The 17670-nt window shown below is 56.8% G+C and overlaps 1 protein-coding gene across 8 annotated transcripts in view; it reads right to left on the reverse strand.

Moving 5' to 3' along the window:
• Nucleotides 1-17670, reverse strand: part of CAMK2B (calcium/calmodulin dependent protein kinase II beta) — a 109612-nt gene that overhangs the window by 61116 nt on the left and 30826 nt on the right. For all 8 annotated transcript variants that reach the window (XM_055115896.2, XM_034964028.3, XM_034964022.3 and 5 more), the window contains exon 2: nt 7327-7421. Coding sequence is in view for 7 of the 8 variants with exons in the window: in XM_034964028.3 (XP_034819919.1) it covers nt 7327-7421 (95 nt within the window). In the remaining variant the exon portion in view is untranslated. The remainder of the gene's footprint in view (nt 1-7326; nt 7422-17670) is intronic.

Here is a 17670-nt window from a genome sequence, read left to right on the forward strand (position 1 = left end):
TCCTCCACATCCCGGCTCTGCTAACCACCAGCTAGGGGACCCTGTCCACCTCTCAGCTTCTTCAGGACTCAGCTTTCCCCCCATGTGAAAGGGGAGCCCACGCTCAGCTCAGAGGGTGGGAGGACATGAGACAGCGTCGATGATGCCAGGAGCTCCACCCTGAGCTGAAGGGCCATTCCAGGGCACGGGCCCTGCACCAGGCTCTCCACAGCATGGGCCGCTAACCAGGGTCACCCCGCTGCACTGCTTCCTAAGCACGCTTCCCTCTACACAGGGCGTCCAACAAGGCACAACAAAACTGTCCCCAAAAGAACAGCCGTTCATTGTGCACAATGAGCAGCAGGGGCTGGGCAAGCGGGCGGGGGGTTGGGGTAGGGGGTAGATAACAACAAGACATGTTTTAAGACTTGTGTGCCTAATGATCTCTTTACCCCCAGTCAATTAATTTTCCTCTAACTGCTTTTGTTAACAGTAGTTTAATAATCTCTCATTATTCAGTACATTCACCAACTTTGAATGTCTCACAATCCTCCATTTAATTAAGTATTAAATATTAAAAAATCGAACTGTTACAGCTTTGGCACCAGCTGGTGCAGTTCTGCAGTGTCCGCGTGGCCGAGTATTTCGGTAAGTGGGGGCCTGAGTGTTTCTGGAGTGGCATCCTCCTTCCTGGAGCTGCATGCTACCAGCCGCTTCTCATCACCAGGAGCCTTGAAGGACCAAGGCCGCCCTGCTTGGGCCTGGACATGAGTGAGTGTGGGGACACAGCACTCCTAGTGACTCTCAAGGAGTAAGCGAGGCCCCTCCACTGGCGCTAGACCCAAATCAGGGGTGAAATGCAGCCGGGGAGGCTGCTGGAGCCTCCCCGACAAGGCCCAAGGGCCCAGCATCCTTCTCCCCACCCAACCCTTGCTCTCTGGGTCCCCTCCCCATCCCCCACCTCCCTGAATAGCAGGGGGGAAGGCCATTGCTCTCTGGGTCCCCTCTCCATCCCCCACCTCCCTGAATAGCAGGGGGGAAGGCCATTGCTCTCTGGGTCCCCTCTCCATCCTCTACCTCCCTGAATAGCAGTGGGGAAGGCCATTCTGGGGAAGCCCCTGCCCCACCAGGATGGGAAGGAGAGAGCCAGACACCCAGGCAGAGCCTGGGCCCAGCCCCTGGCTAGGAAGGGTGTTATGCTCTCCCACGTTTTCACAGGCTCTGGGCTGGGAGCCAGGAGGCCATCAGATGAACCAGCTGCATCTGCCCTCAAGGAGCACATGGTCAGCTGAGAAACAGCCAGGGGCGCCTGCCATGCGGCCTGGGGAGTTCCAGGCAGGGTGGCAGGCTGCCCGCGGGACGATCCAGGACAGTTTCATGGAGGAGGGGGCCCTGGGGCCTGCAGGCTGGGTGGGCCAGACGACACCAGAAAGCTACTGGGTATTCACGAGGGGTCCTCCACAGCAGGACGCAGAGGGTCTGGCCAGGAAGGGAGGCAGCAATGTGGAGAGGGATGGTCTCAGAGCTTTGCAACGTCCCTGTGAGGTAGATACTTTACAGCTGGGGAAACTGAGGTCTAAGATGACTGAGTAACCTGGCCACGGTCAGACAGCTGGGCAGTCAGGGTTGAAGCAGGACATTCACCTGGAGGTGCGTGTCCCACAGTGAAGCTCTGGGGCTCCATCCAAGACCCCATCCCTCACCTCCCCCATTCCTCCTCAGCTAGGAAAGCCCAAAGGGCCTGGGAGGGTTGGGGAACCTCAGGTCCCCGCATGGGGGAGGCAGCCCAGGGCAGCAGAGGCCACAGGACAGAGCACCCAGACTGAGATGGGTGGTGAGCGCAGGATTCTGCCTGCAGAAGAGGGCCAGGAGGAAGTGCCAAGCATCCTTCCTCCACGGTCTCAGTAGACCGTCCAGCGCTGTCACCGCCCACCCCAAGAGGCAGGCTGGGGGCAGGAGAGGGGACACCAAAGCAACACCCACAGCATCTGGGCAAGGCCAGCTCTGTCTGGGTCATTTTCTGGAGACCCAGATTTCAACTCCAAGGGGATGAGTTTCCCTCAAAGCCGGGGTGGTAGGGCCAGCTCCCTCATCAAGAGTTCTGAGGCTCCACTGTGATCTATGCTGTGTGGCTACAGCGGGGCCCCCGGGGTGTGACCTGCACACCTCAGGGATGCTACCCAGGAGCAGGACTCAAGCACCAAGGGCAGACAACCCAATTGTGCAGGGGCCGTGTGACCCAAAGGTTCAATTCTGAGGAAACCTCTGAATCATTAGAGACACAAACACAGGCTGCATATGAGATGGTATCAAGGAATTACTGTCCGTTTTTCAGAATGATAAAGCTCCTGTGGCTGTTTTTGGAACCCTTTTCTGCTAGGGGTGCATGCTGAGATATTTATGCACTGAATGGTAAACATCCCAGGGTCTGGGGCCCAGATGGAACAAGACTGGCTAAGAATTGATAACTGTTGAAGCTGGGTTCGTTCTATCATTTTCTCTGTATTTGGGAGTGTTTGAAATTTTCCACCATAAAAAGTTAAATAGGAAAAAAATGCCCAAGAAAATGGCAGGGTGAGGCTGTGCAGCCCTGGGTGGAGGGCCTGTGTACAACTCAAGGCAAAGCAGAAAGGGGTCGGCCTGCCCTCTGGAGCCACACACGGCTGGGTATCCCTGCCCCTGCCCAGAGAGGCATCCTGCAGGAAGGTCACAGCAGGGAGCTGGCTGCTGAGAATGCCAGGCAGCCCCCTGGCTGGCTACCCCTTCCTCCCACCACCCTACCCAGCTTGCATCGAATGAGTAAACAGGCTAGGCATACAGCTTGAGAGGCACAAGCACCTGGGAGCAAGGCCTGTGATGAGCCACAGGGCAACACAAAGCAGCTCAGCTCTGCAGCTTGTGTGGTCAGCAGGGTCTCCAGGGCGCAGCCATCCTCTCACTCAGATTCCCACTACCCTAAATCCTTCTGACTCATAGAGCACTTTGAGAATATAAATAGGGGTTGTGAGGTTAATTTAGAGGAGCTATGTAATTCCACAAAAACATACTCGGGTAGTTTTCTGCTTGACCCTAACAAACTCCTACTCATCCTTCAACGCCCATGCAACACAACTTTTGGAGTGAACGAGCACAAGACAGGTCACAGTGGCAGCGCAACTCCACTTTTGGGACTGCCTCAGGACTGCCTCTCCCAGGCCCCACCCAGCACACAGCATCGTAGCTGCTGGTTTCAGGGTGTATCTGCTCATCTCTGTGTCCTCCGTGTAAACCTGTTACATGAGTGAGAGTCTATGTCTAGGGTGTGTCTAAAGGGGTTCCTCTCTCCTCCTCCCGAGGTCTCGCACAATTGAGGAATGAGATAGAATGTGCAGAGGGGCCAGGAAGCCCTGGGTCTGACATGCCCCATGGTCCCTGGCCGAGGAGAAGCAGGCAGAGACAAAGTGATCCCAAAGGAGAGGCTGGCAGCACCGTGCTGCCCTGCATGGGCCCACAGGTGTGGGCCTGGTATCCAGGAGGGAGGGAAGGCCCCACAGGACTCAATCTGTGGAGAGAGGGGCCACACTGCACACATATGTCACCAGGCCACAGGGCATGAGGTGGTGCTACCTCACACGTATGGCCCTGGGAAGTGCATGTCAGAGCTGTGGGCCTAGGTGGACAAGGCTTTGGAGGCCCCTGATAAGGAAGGGCCCGAGGTGGGTGGGGGTGGCTGCTGACCTTCACGGACAGATGGAAAAGCAGGAGGGAGACAGCCAGCTATGGATTCTGGTTTCCTAAGCTAATAAATTTGCACAGGCTTTTAAAACACCAAGTTGACCAGCAAGCAAAGCATTTTTGCCAAACTCAATTCACTGACACATGTCACGGAGCTTCTCCTGAGTGTGGGGTCTCAGTGGCTCTGCCAACGTCATCAGGAATTAGCTACAGCCAGAAAAGTAGCAGCCTTCGTTCAACAGAACATCACACAGCAGTGGGAAGGGATCCATCCCACGGACACACCCCAGAACATCACCCGAGCACAAGACAGGTCACAGCGGCAGCGCAACTCCACTTTCAGGCTCAGACTCAAGCAGGTGAAACGCCCATGTGGCAAAACAACAGAGAAACGAGGCAGGGATGAGCATAAAACCAGGAGAGGGATGAGGGGAAGGGGGTGCCTGGAAGGCTCCAACATGAAGTGTTTGAGGTTCCTGCTCTTCCTGGCTTAGGGACCCCACCTTTGTGCTGGGTGATACTCCCCCCACCCCAGAACATTTCACTCTAGTGCCTCCACCAGTGCCAGCCACAGAACGTCAGGGAACACAGAAGCCTCCTGGGCTCACCAAGCAGTGCACACAGCAACCACGCGGGAGGCACTGGCTTTAACATGACTGCTGTCATCGCAGGGTGGCCGTGGGACCTGAGCTGGGCCTGGCATCTCTTCAGGTCTCAGTTTCAAGCCTGCTAGAGAAAGGCTGCACTGGGCAGTGCCAGGACTCAGGGTCCAGCAGGGCCACCGGACACTTGTGGGTCTTCATCCATGATGGGGCAGCCACGGGACATATGAGCTGCTCCCTGGGGCCAGGAGGACAGCAGGCTGTGGCCCACACTTGATCATCCCCGTGCCTGGGCTCAAGCCAGCAGCAGTCCCTGGGTGGTCACGGAGAAAATCTGGCCACCGCAGATGACCACGCTGACCCACGACTCCCAGCGGCACAGGTTTGCAGGACAGCAGAGGCAGCTCGGATCCTGTGGTCCCGGTATGGCAGCCCACTCAGGGTCTGTGCACTCAGCAGACACCCCAGGACCCTGGCCAGGCCTCTCGGCATCAGCAGCTTCCTGCCCTCTGCTCCCGGCGACATCTGCCCCCCAGCACCCCAATCACCCTTGGTCACACCCATAATGACACACTCAGGCTCTCAACCACACGGCTCAGTCTCTGGAGCCTTACTGGACATCCCTCCTGAGTCTGGACTGAAATCCTGGTTACAGAGGCCACTCCCTCCTCCTCCCACCTGCTTGTCCAAACACCCCAGAGCTCATCGAAGCTGACCCTTGGAGCAAGTGGCCTTCAGCTCTGCCCACTGCTCTCCCGGCCAGGGGCCACCTCCAGGACCCCCACCTGCCTCACTCCAGGCCCCTTGGTTATCTGAAGCATCTTCCCAAGCAGAAACCAGAAGGACCTCTCATTCTCCCAGCTCAGCCTGGGCTGGTCCCAGCCTAACTGCCGGAGGGCCAGACAGTCCCATTCCAGAGGCTCGATCATGCTCCACACATGCACCTACACATGCATGTGCGCGTAGACACGTGTGTGAACATGCACAGGTACGCTCACGCACACATAGACCTCCTCTCCATGGCACCCTGTGACAGGCAGGGAGTGTCCAGGCCTCAGGGATGCCCCCCAGAGACCCACAGGAACTGGCCACAGGCACAACTGAGCACCGCCCACTTATGACCAGTTCTCTGTCTTGATGAAGAAAAAACAAGCTGACTGCCCTAGGTCCTGGAACACAGCTTGGCCCACCCACCCCACCACGGGCTGGGCCCCAGGGGGCCAAAAGAGCTGACCAGCAGGCGGCCCACTTCCAGCTGTGCAGAGTCACAGGGCAGAAGGGACACCCAGGCCCCTGCAATGTGTGGAGAATGGTTGGGAGCGCATGCCTCTGGACCTGCCCCAGCCCACTCCTCAGTGTCCCTGTTGAACCCTCTGCAGTGTCACCCTCCCATGGCCCCTCATGGGCTGGGACACACACATGGGGACTGACCCAGCCCTGGGCACCGCCAAGCCCCTTCGTGGCTCAGTGACGAGGAGGCAGACAAGGGCTGGGACAGGAGCAGGTCCCACTGCAGCCTAAAGGACCTCCCCACAGCCTGGTGTCAGGGAATGCTCCCAAGAAGGGGAAACACTGATGGCCTAATACACAGCAGTCGCTCAAACAACGCCGACACATCGCTCCACAAATGGCACAGGCCCGCCCCCACAGGTGGCTGGATCACTGTAAACTGCAGGCCACAGACAGTAGGCAGCTCTCCCACCAACCCAGAGGAGGCCCGTCTCTGCCCACATTAGGCCCTCAGCATCTGGCAGCCTGGCCAGATGGGTCAGGGCCTCTCCAGCTCCCAATTAGCTCAGATTTGTGCCTGGATGCTAATCAAGGCTGCTGGCGGTGCCCTGGGAGGGGAGGGGCTCAGAGAGGCAGACAGGGGTTTCGCTTGGCTCCCTCTACCAGGGCATCATCCGGCCAGCCCCTCCTCCGTGGAACCCCACCGTACGGGGCAGTGACATGGGGCTGCCACCTCAGTGAGGCAGCCCACCCTTCCTGCACCCACCTCCACAGCCCCACCTGGCGCTCTGGCACACCCCACCTTGGGGGTCCAGCAGGACCCCTGCCATAGTCCCTCCCCACCGCCTCCTCAGATCTGTGCTCCAACCACAGCAGCTGCCCCGGGAGGCCTCTGCCCATCACCATCAGATTTGCTGTGTGCTGACTTTGGGTTTTGTTTGTCCTCGACCTGCCCCACAGGACAAGGACAGCACAAAGACAGGGAGACCCCACAAGGGCAGGGAGACCCCGTGAGGGCAGGGAGATCCCGTGAGGGCAGGAGCCTGTCTGCTCCATCACCGCCTGCAGCGCCCAGAGCTGATCATTGCCAGCAGGGCTCTGGAGGCCCGTGATGGGACATATCCACACGCTGAGGGCCACTTGGGGCCAGCACCACTCAAGGCCCTTCCTCGCACACACCCTGCACGTCTGAGAAGCCCTCCCAGGACAGGCGGAGTGCCCTGCCACTGTGTAGAAGACTTGGGCTCTGTTAGTTAGGAAACTGTCAGGTCACCTCCCAGTAGGCCATGACGCCAGGAATCTGCTGTCAGAAGGCAGATGGCCAACCGCAGCACTGCCCGGTCACCCGAAACTTTGTCACTGAGCTCTCATCTGGCCCACGGCTCTCAGGGCAGATGACACCACCCAACCACCATGGCGGCCTGGCCACCTTGAACCTCTTCCCCTCCAGCTCTGGGGGCAGAGACCCCCATACACGGGATGGGGAGGTGAAAGGGGGCCCTGAGAACAACCTAACCAGAGCACAAAGGTACATCCAAGGGTCTGAGGGTCCCTTGGCACCCCCACCAGCCTGGGCCCCACCAGGCCAGAGGCGCCCTCAAGTCCCCAACACTCCTGTGCCTCCCTCTGCCACAGCCTCCACTCCAGGAACCCCACTGCATCTGTGCATGGAGCCACAGGCAGGGTGGGCCAAGTGCTGGCCAAGACTGGGAGGGGCCTGCTGCCCAGTCCACAGGGCATGGCCTCCAAAGCCCCTGCCCCAGCCTGACAGCAGCTGCGCAGGACACTCCCCATGCCCTACCTCTGGCTGACAGCTTCTTGGTGTTGATGATCTTGGCTGCATACTCATGGCCGGTGCAGAGCTTGACACAGCGTCGGACCACAGAGAAAGCCCCCCTGGGGAGGAAAATGGGGGAGCGAGAGACAGAGACAGAGACAGACAAGGAGAAAGAGAGAGAGCCGATTAATCTCCCCATAAACACTCCCCATTAAGCATTCAGCCACCGGCCCGGCCTCGGGCAGATGGCTGTGAGTCAGAAACTGTGAGGAAGTGGGTGCCCCTCACAAGCCACTCTCAGCTGGCCCCACTCAACACCAGCAGAACAGAGGCCGGCTTCCTGACGGCTGGCAGAGCCCTGGCAGATGGCACGCCCTGGGGGGCTGTGCAGAGGAGAAGGATCAGTCAGGCCCTCGGGAGGGTGGCGGAGGGGCCCCGTTCAGCTCCTGTGTGACCTACAGGCCTGTATCCTTGTGGGTCGGCTGGACCAAGAGTCCATGTCCACAGGCCTCTCAGCAGGCATCCTCGGGGGCTCTGTACCACGTCCATGAGGCCCTGCTGAGTCTTCCCCAGAGGCAAATGAAGCTGGCCTTGTCTGGAAGGCCCAGCTCCAGAGGGCAGTTATATTGGGATTTGTGCAGTCGGACATGGGGACTCATGGAAGGTTTTGTAGGGAGAGAGAAACATCACATCCTTAAACTGCAAAGCTGGAGGAGAGGGTCCTGAGAGCCTCCACTGTCCAGGTGTCAACGCAGAGGCCATGGAGGCCCAGGGTAGGGGCGAAGGGACATTCACGAACTGACAGCCTGGGGGTAGGGAGAGGGGAGGAGGGATGGAGGACAGAGGGAGCTGACCAGCATCAACCACAGTCCAGAGCCCAAGAGACACAAGGAAGGAATCGGGTTAAGGCTGCTGAGGCCATCGAGAAGAGGCCATGAACGTACCCCACAAAGCCTGGCCTGCAGAGGAGCTCCTGCCCTGGCTTCAGGGTGCCCTGAGGGAGTCAGTGCCACCCAACGGGAGCCACAGAGTCTATGAGGCAGGAGGGGAGGGGGCCGGTGCCCACCAGGAGGCCCCGCAGAATCTGACTAGTCACCACGGTTGATTTAATTTGATTTCAGATCATTTTCTAAGAACAGCACACGTGAGGCAAGGGGCCTGGTCAAGAAATGTCACATGAAGGGTCTGAGTCCAGACAAAAGGGCCAGCGGATGCTCTCAGGCTGGGGCTGGGAGAAAGGGGGGCTTGGAGGAAGCCCACCACCAGGTGGGCACCCACCCGTGCAAACCCGAGCACGCAGGGCCCTCCTGTGTTTGCACCTGCAAAGTGCCCAGCCTCCCCCCTATAGGAACAGCCTCCCCTCCCAGAAAGCTTCTTCGGCCTGGACAGCCTGAGAAACCCACATGGGAGTCCAGGCCAAGGGCTCTGCGTGGTGGAAGAGGAGCGTCTTACATACGAACACCGTTTTATCTACAGTCCTTTGTGGAGATAAATCTTTGTAAAAGAGTACTGTTCAATTCCTTGGAAAGATAAATAATTACACTAAATCTAATTGAACATTTTCTTAACGACTCAGGTCTCATGAGCAGTCATTGTGCTTGGGCAGCCGCTGAGCTGCGTCTTCGCTTTTTAAAGTCAACCCGTGAACAGGGACAGGGGCTGCCTCAGGAGATGTGGGGGGAGACCCAGCGGTGGGAGATGCGGCGGGGGGGAGGCGCGGCGGAGGGGGTGCGGTGTGGGGGGGACACGACGTGGGGGGGATGCGGCGGGGGGGGCGCGTCGGGGGGGTGCGGCGGGGGGGCACGGTGAGGTGCTCACTGTTCACTCCGCATTCTCTTGCTCTGCTTGATTTTTTCACCATGTGCATCAGTTACGTTCTCAAAATGTTTTTAAGGAAAAATATAAAGAAAGGATTATTATTTTTAACGTATGACATTAACTTGGGAGACTGAGGTGAGGGCAAAGACCATGGGCTTTTTGCCTGGTCTGGCTTCAATCCTGGTTAGACGGGGTGACACAGCTCTCTGAGCCTCAGTTTCCCCATCCATATGACTGAGCAGAAGGGCCTTCCGGGGCCACTGTGTGGCTGTTTGCCAGACTTCTTGCTCAGAAGAGGTGAGAGCTTCCCGAAACGAGTCCTGAGCTACCATTTGTCACGCTCTGACCCCTAGAGGGCTCAGCGGCTGACCTGACCACAGGGCTGACCTGGCAGGCCTCCACTGAGTGTTCTGGACCAGGCCCTGAAGGGAGCAGGGAGTCTGGGCCTCCGTGTGCCAGGACCCAATCACACACTGCAGGGCTGACCCTCAGTAGGAAGTTCAACAGACTGCACATCTATGCCAAGCTGATGATGCCCATATGGCACCGCTGTGTTGAGCCCATCCCTGGAGCAGGGCGGAGACCCAAGCGCAGCTTCCCACCGGCACAGCAGGCTCCCAGCTGCTGGCCAGACTCAGACAGGTACCGGAGCAGAGGGTGGCAAGCCACAGCTGTTCCTCAGCACACGACATCCATGCACCATATCACCAAGAGCCTGACCGCAGGTGGGTGGGTCAAGGGCTTCCTCCAGTTGATCCTTCTCCCCTCCCTGTGTCAGGCAGCCCCTTTCTCCTCTGCAGAAGGCTCCAGAGCCGCCCCTGCACCATCAGCCTAGGTCGGAGCAGTCAGCAATCGGGGAAGGCGGGGGCAGGGAACACAGGTAAGACTGCCAGAGCCAGGGGGCCGAGGCCAGGCAGCGCCACTGAGGAAGGAGGAAGGCATGGCTGGGGGCCTCGGGATGAGTGTGGAGTGGGAGCACCAGGCCGCACAGCTGTAGTGACATAGGATGTGGCAGGCACAGTGCCAGGCACCCAGCAGACACTCAGCAGGAAGGGACTAGGGGTGCAGGGCCCGGGGGTGAAGAAGGCCCTGCTCTTGGACACAGGCCTGCAGGTAGGGTGGAGGGCATCCTCAAGAATAGAGGACAAGGTCCCCTTTCCCAGCGACTTGGATGCCCCCAGAGGGAGAAGGTGGCCAGCTGGGGGAAGGCGCAGGAGGGCTGGCTCTCAAGGACACCACTGCTCCCTGCGCCCCGCTCCTGGGCTCTGCCTCTCCCACGCCTTCTGTCCCTCACTGAAGCCCCAAACCTTCTCTGAGTCCCAATGTCATCGCCGCTTCCCAATCTCTCCCTCTCCTCTCTCCTCTGGGGGACTTAAGGAATGTATGCTTAAGTCTCCCACCCCAGTTATTTGCCCACTTTACCCACCACTTCCCCTAAAGAGCACCCTGAAAGGGGCTCCTCCCCATAATGGCTGTCCACCCGCACCCATCCTGCCATCTCCCCGGGGAACTTGGGCTGGCAGCTGCAGATCCACCTCTGCCTCCTCCCCTTCCTGGTGGTTCTGCCACTTGCCAGATGGCAATCTGTCACGGGAAGCCCCCTTGGAAGTGTCAGCCCTCTTGAGAAGCGGCCACAAACATGTTTAGCATGAGCCATGCAGGCCATGGCTGGGGGCCCAACATCTCTGACTTCTCCAAGAGCAAAGAAGGCAGCACCATCACCATACTCCCTTGCGACTCAGTGTTTGCCCGCCAGAGTTTATAAACATTGAGAGACAACACCGACAAAGAGCCTGGATCTGTATCGTAAGCCTGTCCCTGCTGCCAAGGGCAAACTCCTATGCGTCCTTCAAGATCCACTGCAAACAGCTCCCCGCTTTCCCAGCTCACACAGAAAGTCAGCTTGGTCTTTAGATATTGCACCTCCCACGTTCCTTAGGTTAGTTTACTTAATTATCTACCTGTTCACTTTTGCCACTCCCCCTTCCAATGGCTCTCTATGGGCAGAGTGCCCTATACTCTGGACCTAGGTATCAGGCACAGTGCCTGGGCTGTGATATAGGAGCAAGAACTGACCTACAAGCAACACAGTGAGCTGTGGAGCATGGAGTTGCTGGGCCTCAGGGCTTGTCCAGCCCAGCAGTACAGGAAGAGCGGCCCCTAGAGTGTCCCAGCAGGAGGGGAGACCCACCAAGGCTTCCAGGGCCTGTGGGTAGATGGGTCTGTGCTACACTGAGGCCACAAGGCCCTGGTCAGAGCCAGGGGGTACCCCAAGTAAATAAGGCCTGGGGCTTAGGCTCCCCGCCTCCCCACCAGCGCACAGACAGGCTCAAAGCCCGGTCTTCTTATCTGGAAGCACGGGCAGGCCTAGCAGGTGGCAGCATGGTCCTTGGGCTCAGCAAAGAACGCCTTGGATGACACTGCAGGTGCACAGACTGATCACACGTCTGCCTCTGGGGTGTGGACCATCCCAGGCAGCTGTAAGGGCACAGCGGGTTGGGGCAAAGGCAGGAAAAAGCCGGAAGAGGTGCTCCTATGGGATCCCAGGTCGCTGTTCCTGTGGGCTGCGAACTGCATCTAGACATCAAGGTTGCCCACATGATGGCCTGCATGGAATGAATGCTACTGAGCCAGGCTGAAAGCCATTTTGAATAACCTGTTCAGATCATGAGGCCCCCGGGCACCAAGCATATTATGGGGCTTTTAAAATCAAATAAAGCTAATTAAAACAAGAAAATACTCTTTGAGTCCTTGCTTTGTGGAAGGCTCTGAACCCTGTCTCATTTACAGTGGGATCAACAGTACCAGGGAAACCTGTCCTGAGAGAGAAGGGGAAGAATTAATTCTGGGTGGGAATGGAGCCCCGGAACTACGTGGCCTGTTTCTACGACTGCACCTGCTCGGGCACCTCCTTCATTGCAGGGGGGCTCAGGCTTCTCGCGCGATAATGGGGTGAAGGCCACCTGCGAGGAGAGGTGCTGAGTGTACCTCCCTGACTGCAGCCACCCAGGGCAGTCGGTGTTTCACAGGCATCCTGTGGGCTCTCGGGGCTTCACAGGCAGAGGCAGCAGGAAGCGTCATTGTCTGCAGGATGCCCCATCCACCTCTGTCTCCTCCTCGCATCCAGTCTATGGCTCCTCTGGCTCCACAACAGACTGCTGGTGCAGGCCCAGGCTTTCCCAGCTCTGAGCTGCCCCCCCAACCCTCGTGCCTGCCTCTTCCCTCCAGTCCCCACTTGCAACCGGCCACCAGTTGCTGACTATCCGTGGCTCCCACCAACCCCCACGAAGCTCCCCACCACAGGTGGCTCTGTGGCCTGCCCTGCTCTCCACTAAGTCATGCTGGTCGCACTGCGGCCCTCGCCAGCTGCCCGCACCTCTCCCCGGAGAGCTGGGAGGAGGTGTGTCCCTGAGCAGCATGGCTGGAGTTTGTGGGAGGGCCCAGAGAGCAGGAAGGAAATTTCGCCTTGCCCCCAGCAGGACCACACAACAGCCCCTCTAGGGCCCTCTCATGCCTCACCTTCACTGATGAAGACTGGGGGTTACCAAGATTACCGGCTCTTGGGGTGCCAGTTAAGACACTTGGTAACGACACCAGGGAGGGAAGGTCGGACCCTGCGTCCCCACAGCCTATCCCGTGTGGTCACGCAGACCTTGCTCAGGTGCCCTCCCCAGCCACCTCACAAGGGCTGGTAACTTCCATCAGTAAGGGGGCAGTGATTGTCCCCCTACACAGAATGAGGTGACACAGGTACCAGCCACAACACAGTATCCAGCATCCAGAAAGAGCTGGCAGTGTGATTCTGCTCCCAGGATGGCATAGGCAGGGACCCAGGCGCCCGGAGTGATCGTGCATGTGATCCCCATGACAGGCTGCTGAGCTCCCGCAGGGCAGCGCTGGGCCACGCAGGATCAAAGCGGCCTCTGAGTCGGCCCACTCAACGCTTGGATTCCGTTCCCTTAGTGGAAATTTCAGAGGCAGCAGCTTCTCTCCCTGTTCCTCTCTCTGCCTCCCGCAGCCCATGTCCACACCATCCAGTTTCCTCCCCAAGTGCTGGGGCCTGTGCCACCCCAGCCAGGGCTGCCTGCATCAGTCCTGAGCCTCACCGGTCGGTTGCAGTTCACAGGCGTGCGCACACACACGTGTACTCTCCTCACTCAGATGTTGCAGAATAGGCTGGAAACGCCCCCTCAGATTCCCAACAACAGTGACAGCCAAGGGCCATGGGACCCCTTCAATCTACAGCAAGGCCACACGCAATTCCAGGAAGTTCTTAAATTTTAGAATTTTAGAAAGAAGCTGAGGAGCCCCGAGTAAAAGCAAAAGATCCAAGCCTGGCTGACCTGTTTTGTAAATTGAAATTTCCCATCCAGGTTTTGCGTCTGACGCTCCCCACGCGGGCCAGGCGCTGTCTCCCTAGTAGCAAGCACAGCCCCCTCCCCGCTCAGGTCCTCCAGAGCAGGTCCTTCTGGAAGAGTCTGGGCCGGCCACAGAAGCACTCTCAGGCCGACAGCTTTATTTCCTGCTGTAAATTAATAAAGGGTTGTTCTGAAACCAGCCTCAGGCCACCTACGTCCTTTCTTGCCTGGCTGGCCCCAGGTGGGCTCCATGAGGAGGCCTGGGCTAGGGGCTGAGAACACCCCAGCAGGCACAAGTCCGCTGACCTCATGGGGACCTTTGTGTTTTTCTTGTGTGGGTGAAACTAAACCAAATTGGTATTTATTTGTGTGTTGGCTTAAAAACACAGTTCCCAACTTTGATTAAAATGAGCTCTTGGGAGTGCCGGAGGGGGAGGTCTTTTATAGTCTAATCTTGACCTAAGCAATTTGGTGGAAACAGTAACTTTTATATGAACAGAGTGCTGAGGTTGTTGTGGGTTTTTTCTTTTGTGTATTTTTCTGCTTATGATAATACAAAAACAAAACTCACGTTCACAGTAGATGGAACGTATGTTTGTATTATTGTTACGTTTACAATGTTTGCTATGGAGTAAACAAGAGGGTCTACAGAATGCATTGACGTTGCCTCCATAACCCACAACACGGTCAGTAGGGCCCATCGATGTTTGGATGTGTGCAAGTGTGCAGCTCTGCACCATAAGGAGGTGTCTTCTTACACGATTAGGGGGCTCTTGTTGCCACTTTCCACTTTCTCCTCTCACTATGTCCCCCGCGCTGTTAATGAAGCCTCAACAGTGTGATCTGACAGTTGCATACTTCTTTGCTCATGGATACTGTCCTGTGGATGCCTGCTTGGTATTTACTCCTCCCCAGCCTCTCTGGCCCTGGGGTTCCGCCAAGGGGGGAGAGTGTTTGGGCTCCTGAGGAGTTTCGGACAAGCAGGTGCCCCACCAGGCAGGAGCTGGAGTCCCCAGGCCCAGAGTAACATCCCACAGGGAGGCGGGTGGCCATCCTACCCCCCCACTGGCAAGACGTCCCCCAGGTAGGTGCAAGCCAAGCTCCCAGGGCTGTGTCGTCCACTCCTGCTCAGGGCCCAGGCATCCTGGGTTCTAAAAACTAGGTCTGAGGTGACCCTACTGGAGACAAGCAGCTGGACACACTCACTTCTCCTCATGAGCACCCAAACTCGGCCACAGCCTGGGCCGGCATCCAAGCATGTGCCTTATCAGCACAGGAGTTCCTGTTTTGTGTTTGACTTTTGTGTTTAACATCATTTCACACACGAGCCCCACATTTTGACTGAGATCATATACTCACTTATAGGAAAGACATTCCCTCAAGTTGACGCACCACTGATAGCTGGGTGCTTCCTCCATTAGCAAGTGTTTAGGAGGTCTCCAACTTCCCTTCTCGAAAATGGCCTGCCATAACTGTTTCAGTCATTTCATTGCGTTCACTTCCAAAAGCACAATTCACGTCAGCAGCAATGGAAAACCATTCTTCCAAACTTGGAATCTGGGTGGCTCATACAACCCTAGAGAGAGTTCCCAAAGCTCTTTCCTGCTTTGGCCCAAGGGCTCCCTAACCTGAGCTTCGGAGCCCAACAAGAGCTAAAGTCTTAACTTATCCATGCTTTATGAGTCTGCTCGGGCTGCTGAAACAAAGTACCACCAACCAAGCGGTTTAAACAACAGATATTTATTTTCTTACAGTTCCGGTGGCCAGAAGGCAGAGATTAGGGCTGGTTCCTTCCTAGGGCTGGGAGGGAGAATCTGTTCCATACCTCTCTCCTGGATTCCGGTGCTGCCTGCAATCCTTGGTGCTAGTTGGTTTCTAGATGCATCACCCCAATCTCTGCCTTCACAGTTACACGGTATTCTCTCTGCTTGTGTCTCTGTGTCCAAGAACACCCGTTTTATAAGAACGACAGTCATATCTCCAATATGACCTCATCCTAACTTGACTAATTACGTCTGCTACTATCCTGTTTCCAAATACAGTCACATTTTGAGGACTGGGCTTCCACATACATGAATTCTGGGGGATGCAGTTCAGCCCAGGATGTATGCTGAGTCCAGGTCTGCCTCGTGGAATCTGCCACTGTGTGCAGCTGCAGCAGGCAAACACTTCCCAAATCACACTCCACAAACATAAGCTTCATAGGACGTTAACAGATGATAGGTGCAAAAGGGTTTCTGTGAGAAAAGAGGTTTGGGAACCAGTAGGTTAGACAGTGTTTCCTTCCTTCCTTTCTTTAACTGCAGGACTTCTCAGGGCCTTGAATGGGATCATCTGTATTGTGAACCTCCAAGAAGGGAGTATGAGGTGCATCCTTTTCTTAACCTATTTGACCACAGAAATCTTTATTCAAAAAGGCTCTGGAGGGCCAGGAGTGTAAGGAGAAGGGACTTCTATTCTTAGGACTCAACACTGGCCCCTTTCTGAAACCCTGTGTGATCCACTGAAGCCACAAGAGATGCTTCTGATGAAATGAACACATTAACAAAGAAACACTTGGCAAGAGCCAGGCAGAAACCTCTCCTGTCCATCCACCTGAAGTCCACAAGCTCATCCAAGGATACACCCAAACTTGACGGCTCCAGCCCACAGCAGCAGCCACTGCCCTGGGGTCTTTGTGGGTGCATCTCAGAACGAGAAAACCCCAGCAGAGCACCCTCTGCTCTCTGCCCCTCTCAGCAGAGTGGTGTGGCTGCCCCCTTTGGTCTCCTGGGGACCACGTGCCCCTCCCATCAGAGCCCCTCTCCCAGGGGCAGGGCCCTTCCCACCCACCTGTGCAGGAAGCCACTCGCTTCAGTGCATCAAAGCCTCAAACCTGCCAGGTCCCCAGTCACCGTTCTGCTAAATTTCCTCCCAGATACTGAGTGCCGGCCCATCCTCTGGTCAAGCCAGGAAAGTATATTCAGAGATACCATTTTCTTCACATTTTTGACAATGCTATGAGCAGAGCACAGGCCATTTCTTAACCAAATAAGCTCATGACAAAATCCCCCATATGCCCTGGTGAGGTTCACAGGTGAATGGTGATGCATGGGAGCGCTTCCACATTTTCACATGGGTTAACGTGGTCGTCGTCATTCTAGACAGCCAGATCGAGTTTGTACAGGTTTTCCTCCCATATGTTGACAATCCTGTATTGCAGTGGTCCCCAGCCTTTTTGGCACCAGGGACTGGTTTTATGGAAGGCAATTTTTCCACAGACTGGGGCAAGGGCTAGGGGAAAATAGTTTGAACAGAATGAAACTGTTTCACCTAAGATTATCAGGCATTAGTTAGATTATCTTAAGGAGTGCGCAACCTAGATCCCTCGCTTGCACAGTTCACAATAGGGTTCGCGCTCCTATGAGAATCTGACACCTCCGCTGATCTGACAGGAGGCGGAGCTCAGGCTGTAATGCTGGCTTGCCCATGGCTCGTCTCCTGCTGTGCAACCCAGTTCCTCATAGTACTGGTCCGTGGCCTGAGGGTTGAGGAACCCGGCTGTATAGGATAGGAGAACAGTGTGATTTTTGACATGTTTCTGTGGCACTGTGTTCAATTTCAGCCTCAGGGACCTCACGTCTCACACTGCCCAGACCCACTGCCAGGAACTGCTACAGCTGGGACCCTCTGGGTCATGCTGGAGAGCTCAAGGGAAGAATGCCAATGGCAGCAAGGCAGTGGGCAGCAATCTGGGGTCGGGTGGGGTCCGACTGGCTCCCAAGGCACCACACATCCCCAGGAAAGCTACTTCTCCCTCTTCCTGCCCAGCATCCCACACACCTGGCTGACCCCTCTCCAAGGAAGGAAACCCCCAGTCTCTGCCTCTCTTCTTGGGTCCTCCCTGCCCTCGCCAAAGTCCCCAAACCCAAGAGACAACATCAGATGCCCCTGTCTGTGTATCACAGGACCGACGGAAGGGGAGCAACAGGAGGCAGGACAAGGACACAGGCATCCTGGGATGCATGCTGCTGATGGGTGGCCTCAGAGGTGGCACGCACAGGTAGCAAAAGGGCTACGGAACAGACAGTTGGTCCCCAGGCACTGATTGCTCCCCCTCTGTCCCAGCGACCAGCCCAGAACAGGCATGCAGAAGGCACTGGGCAGTGCTTGCCCAGGGATGGTGGGAGCACTGGGGCTTGGCTGCATGTGC

The sequence above is a fragment of the Pan paniscus genome, chromosome 6 (genome assembly GCF_029289425.2).
Source record: "Pan paniscus chromosome 6, NHGRI_mPanPan1-v2.0_pri, whole genome shotgun sequence".
Taxonomy (NCBI): domain Eukaryota; kingdom Metazoa; phylum Chordata; class Mammalia; order Primates; family Hominidae; genus Pan; species Pan paniscus.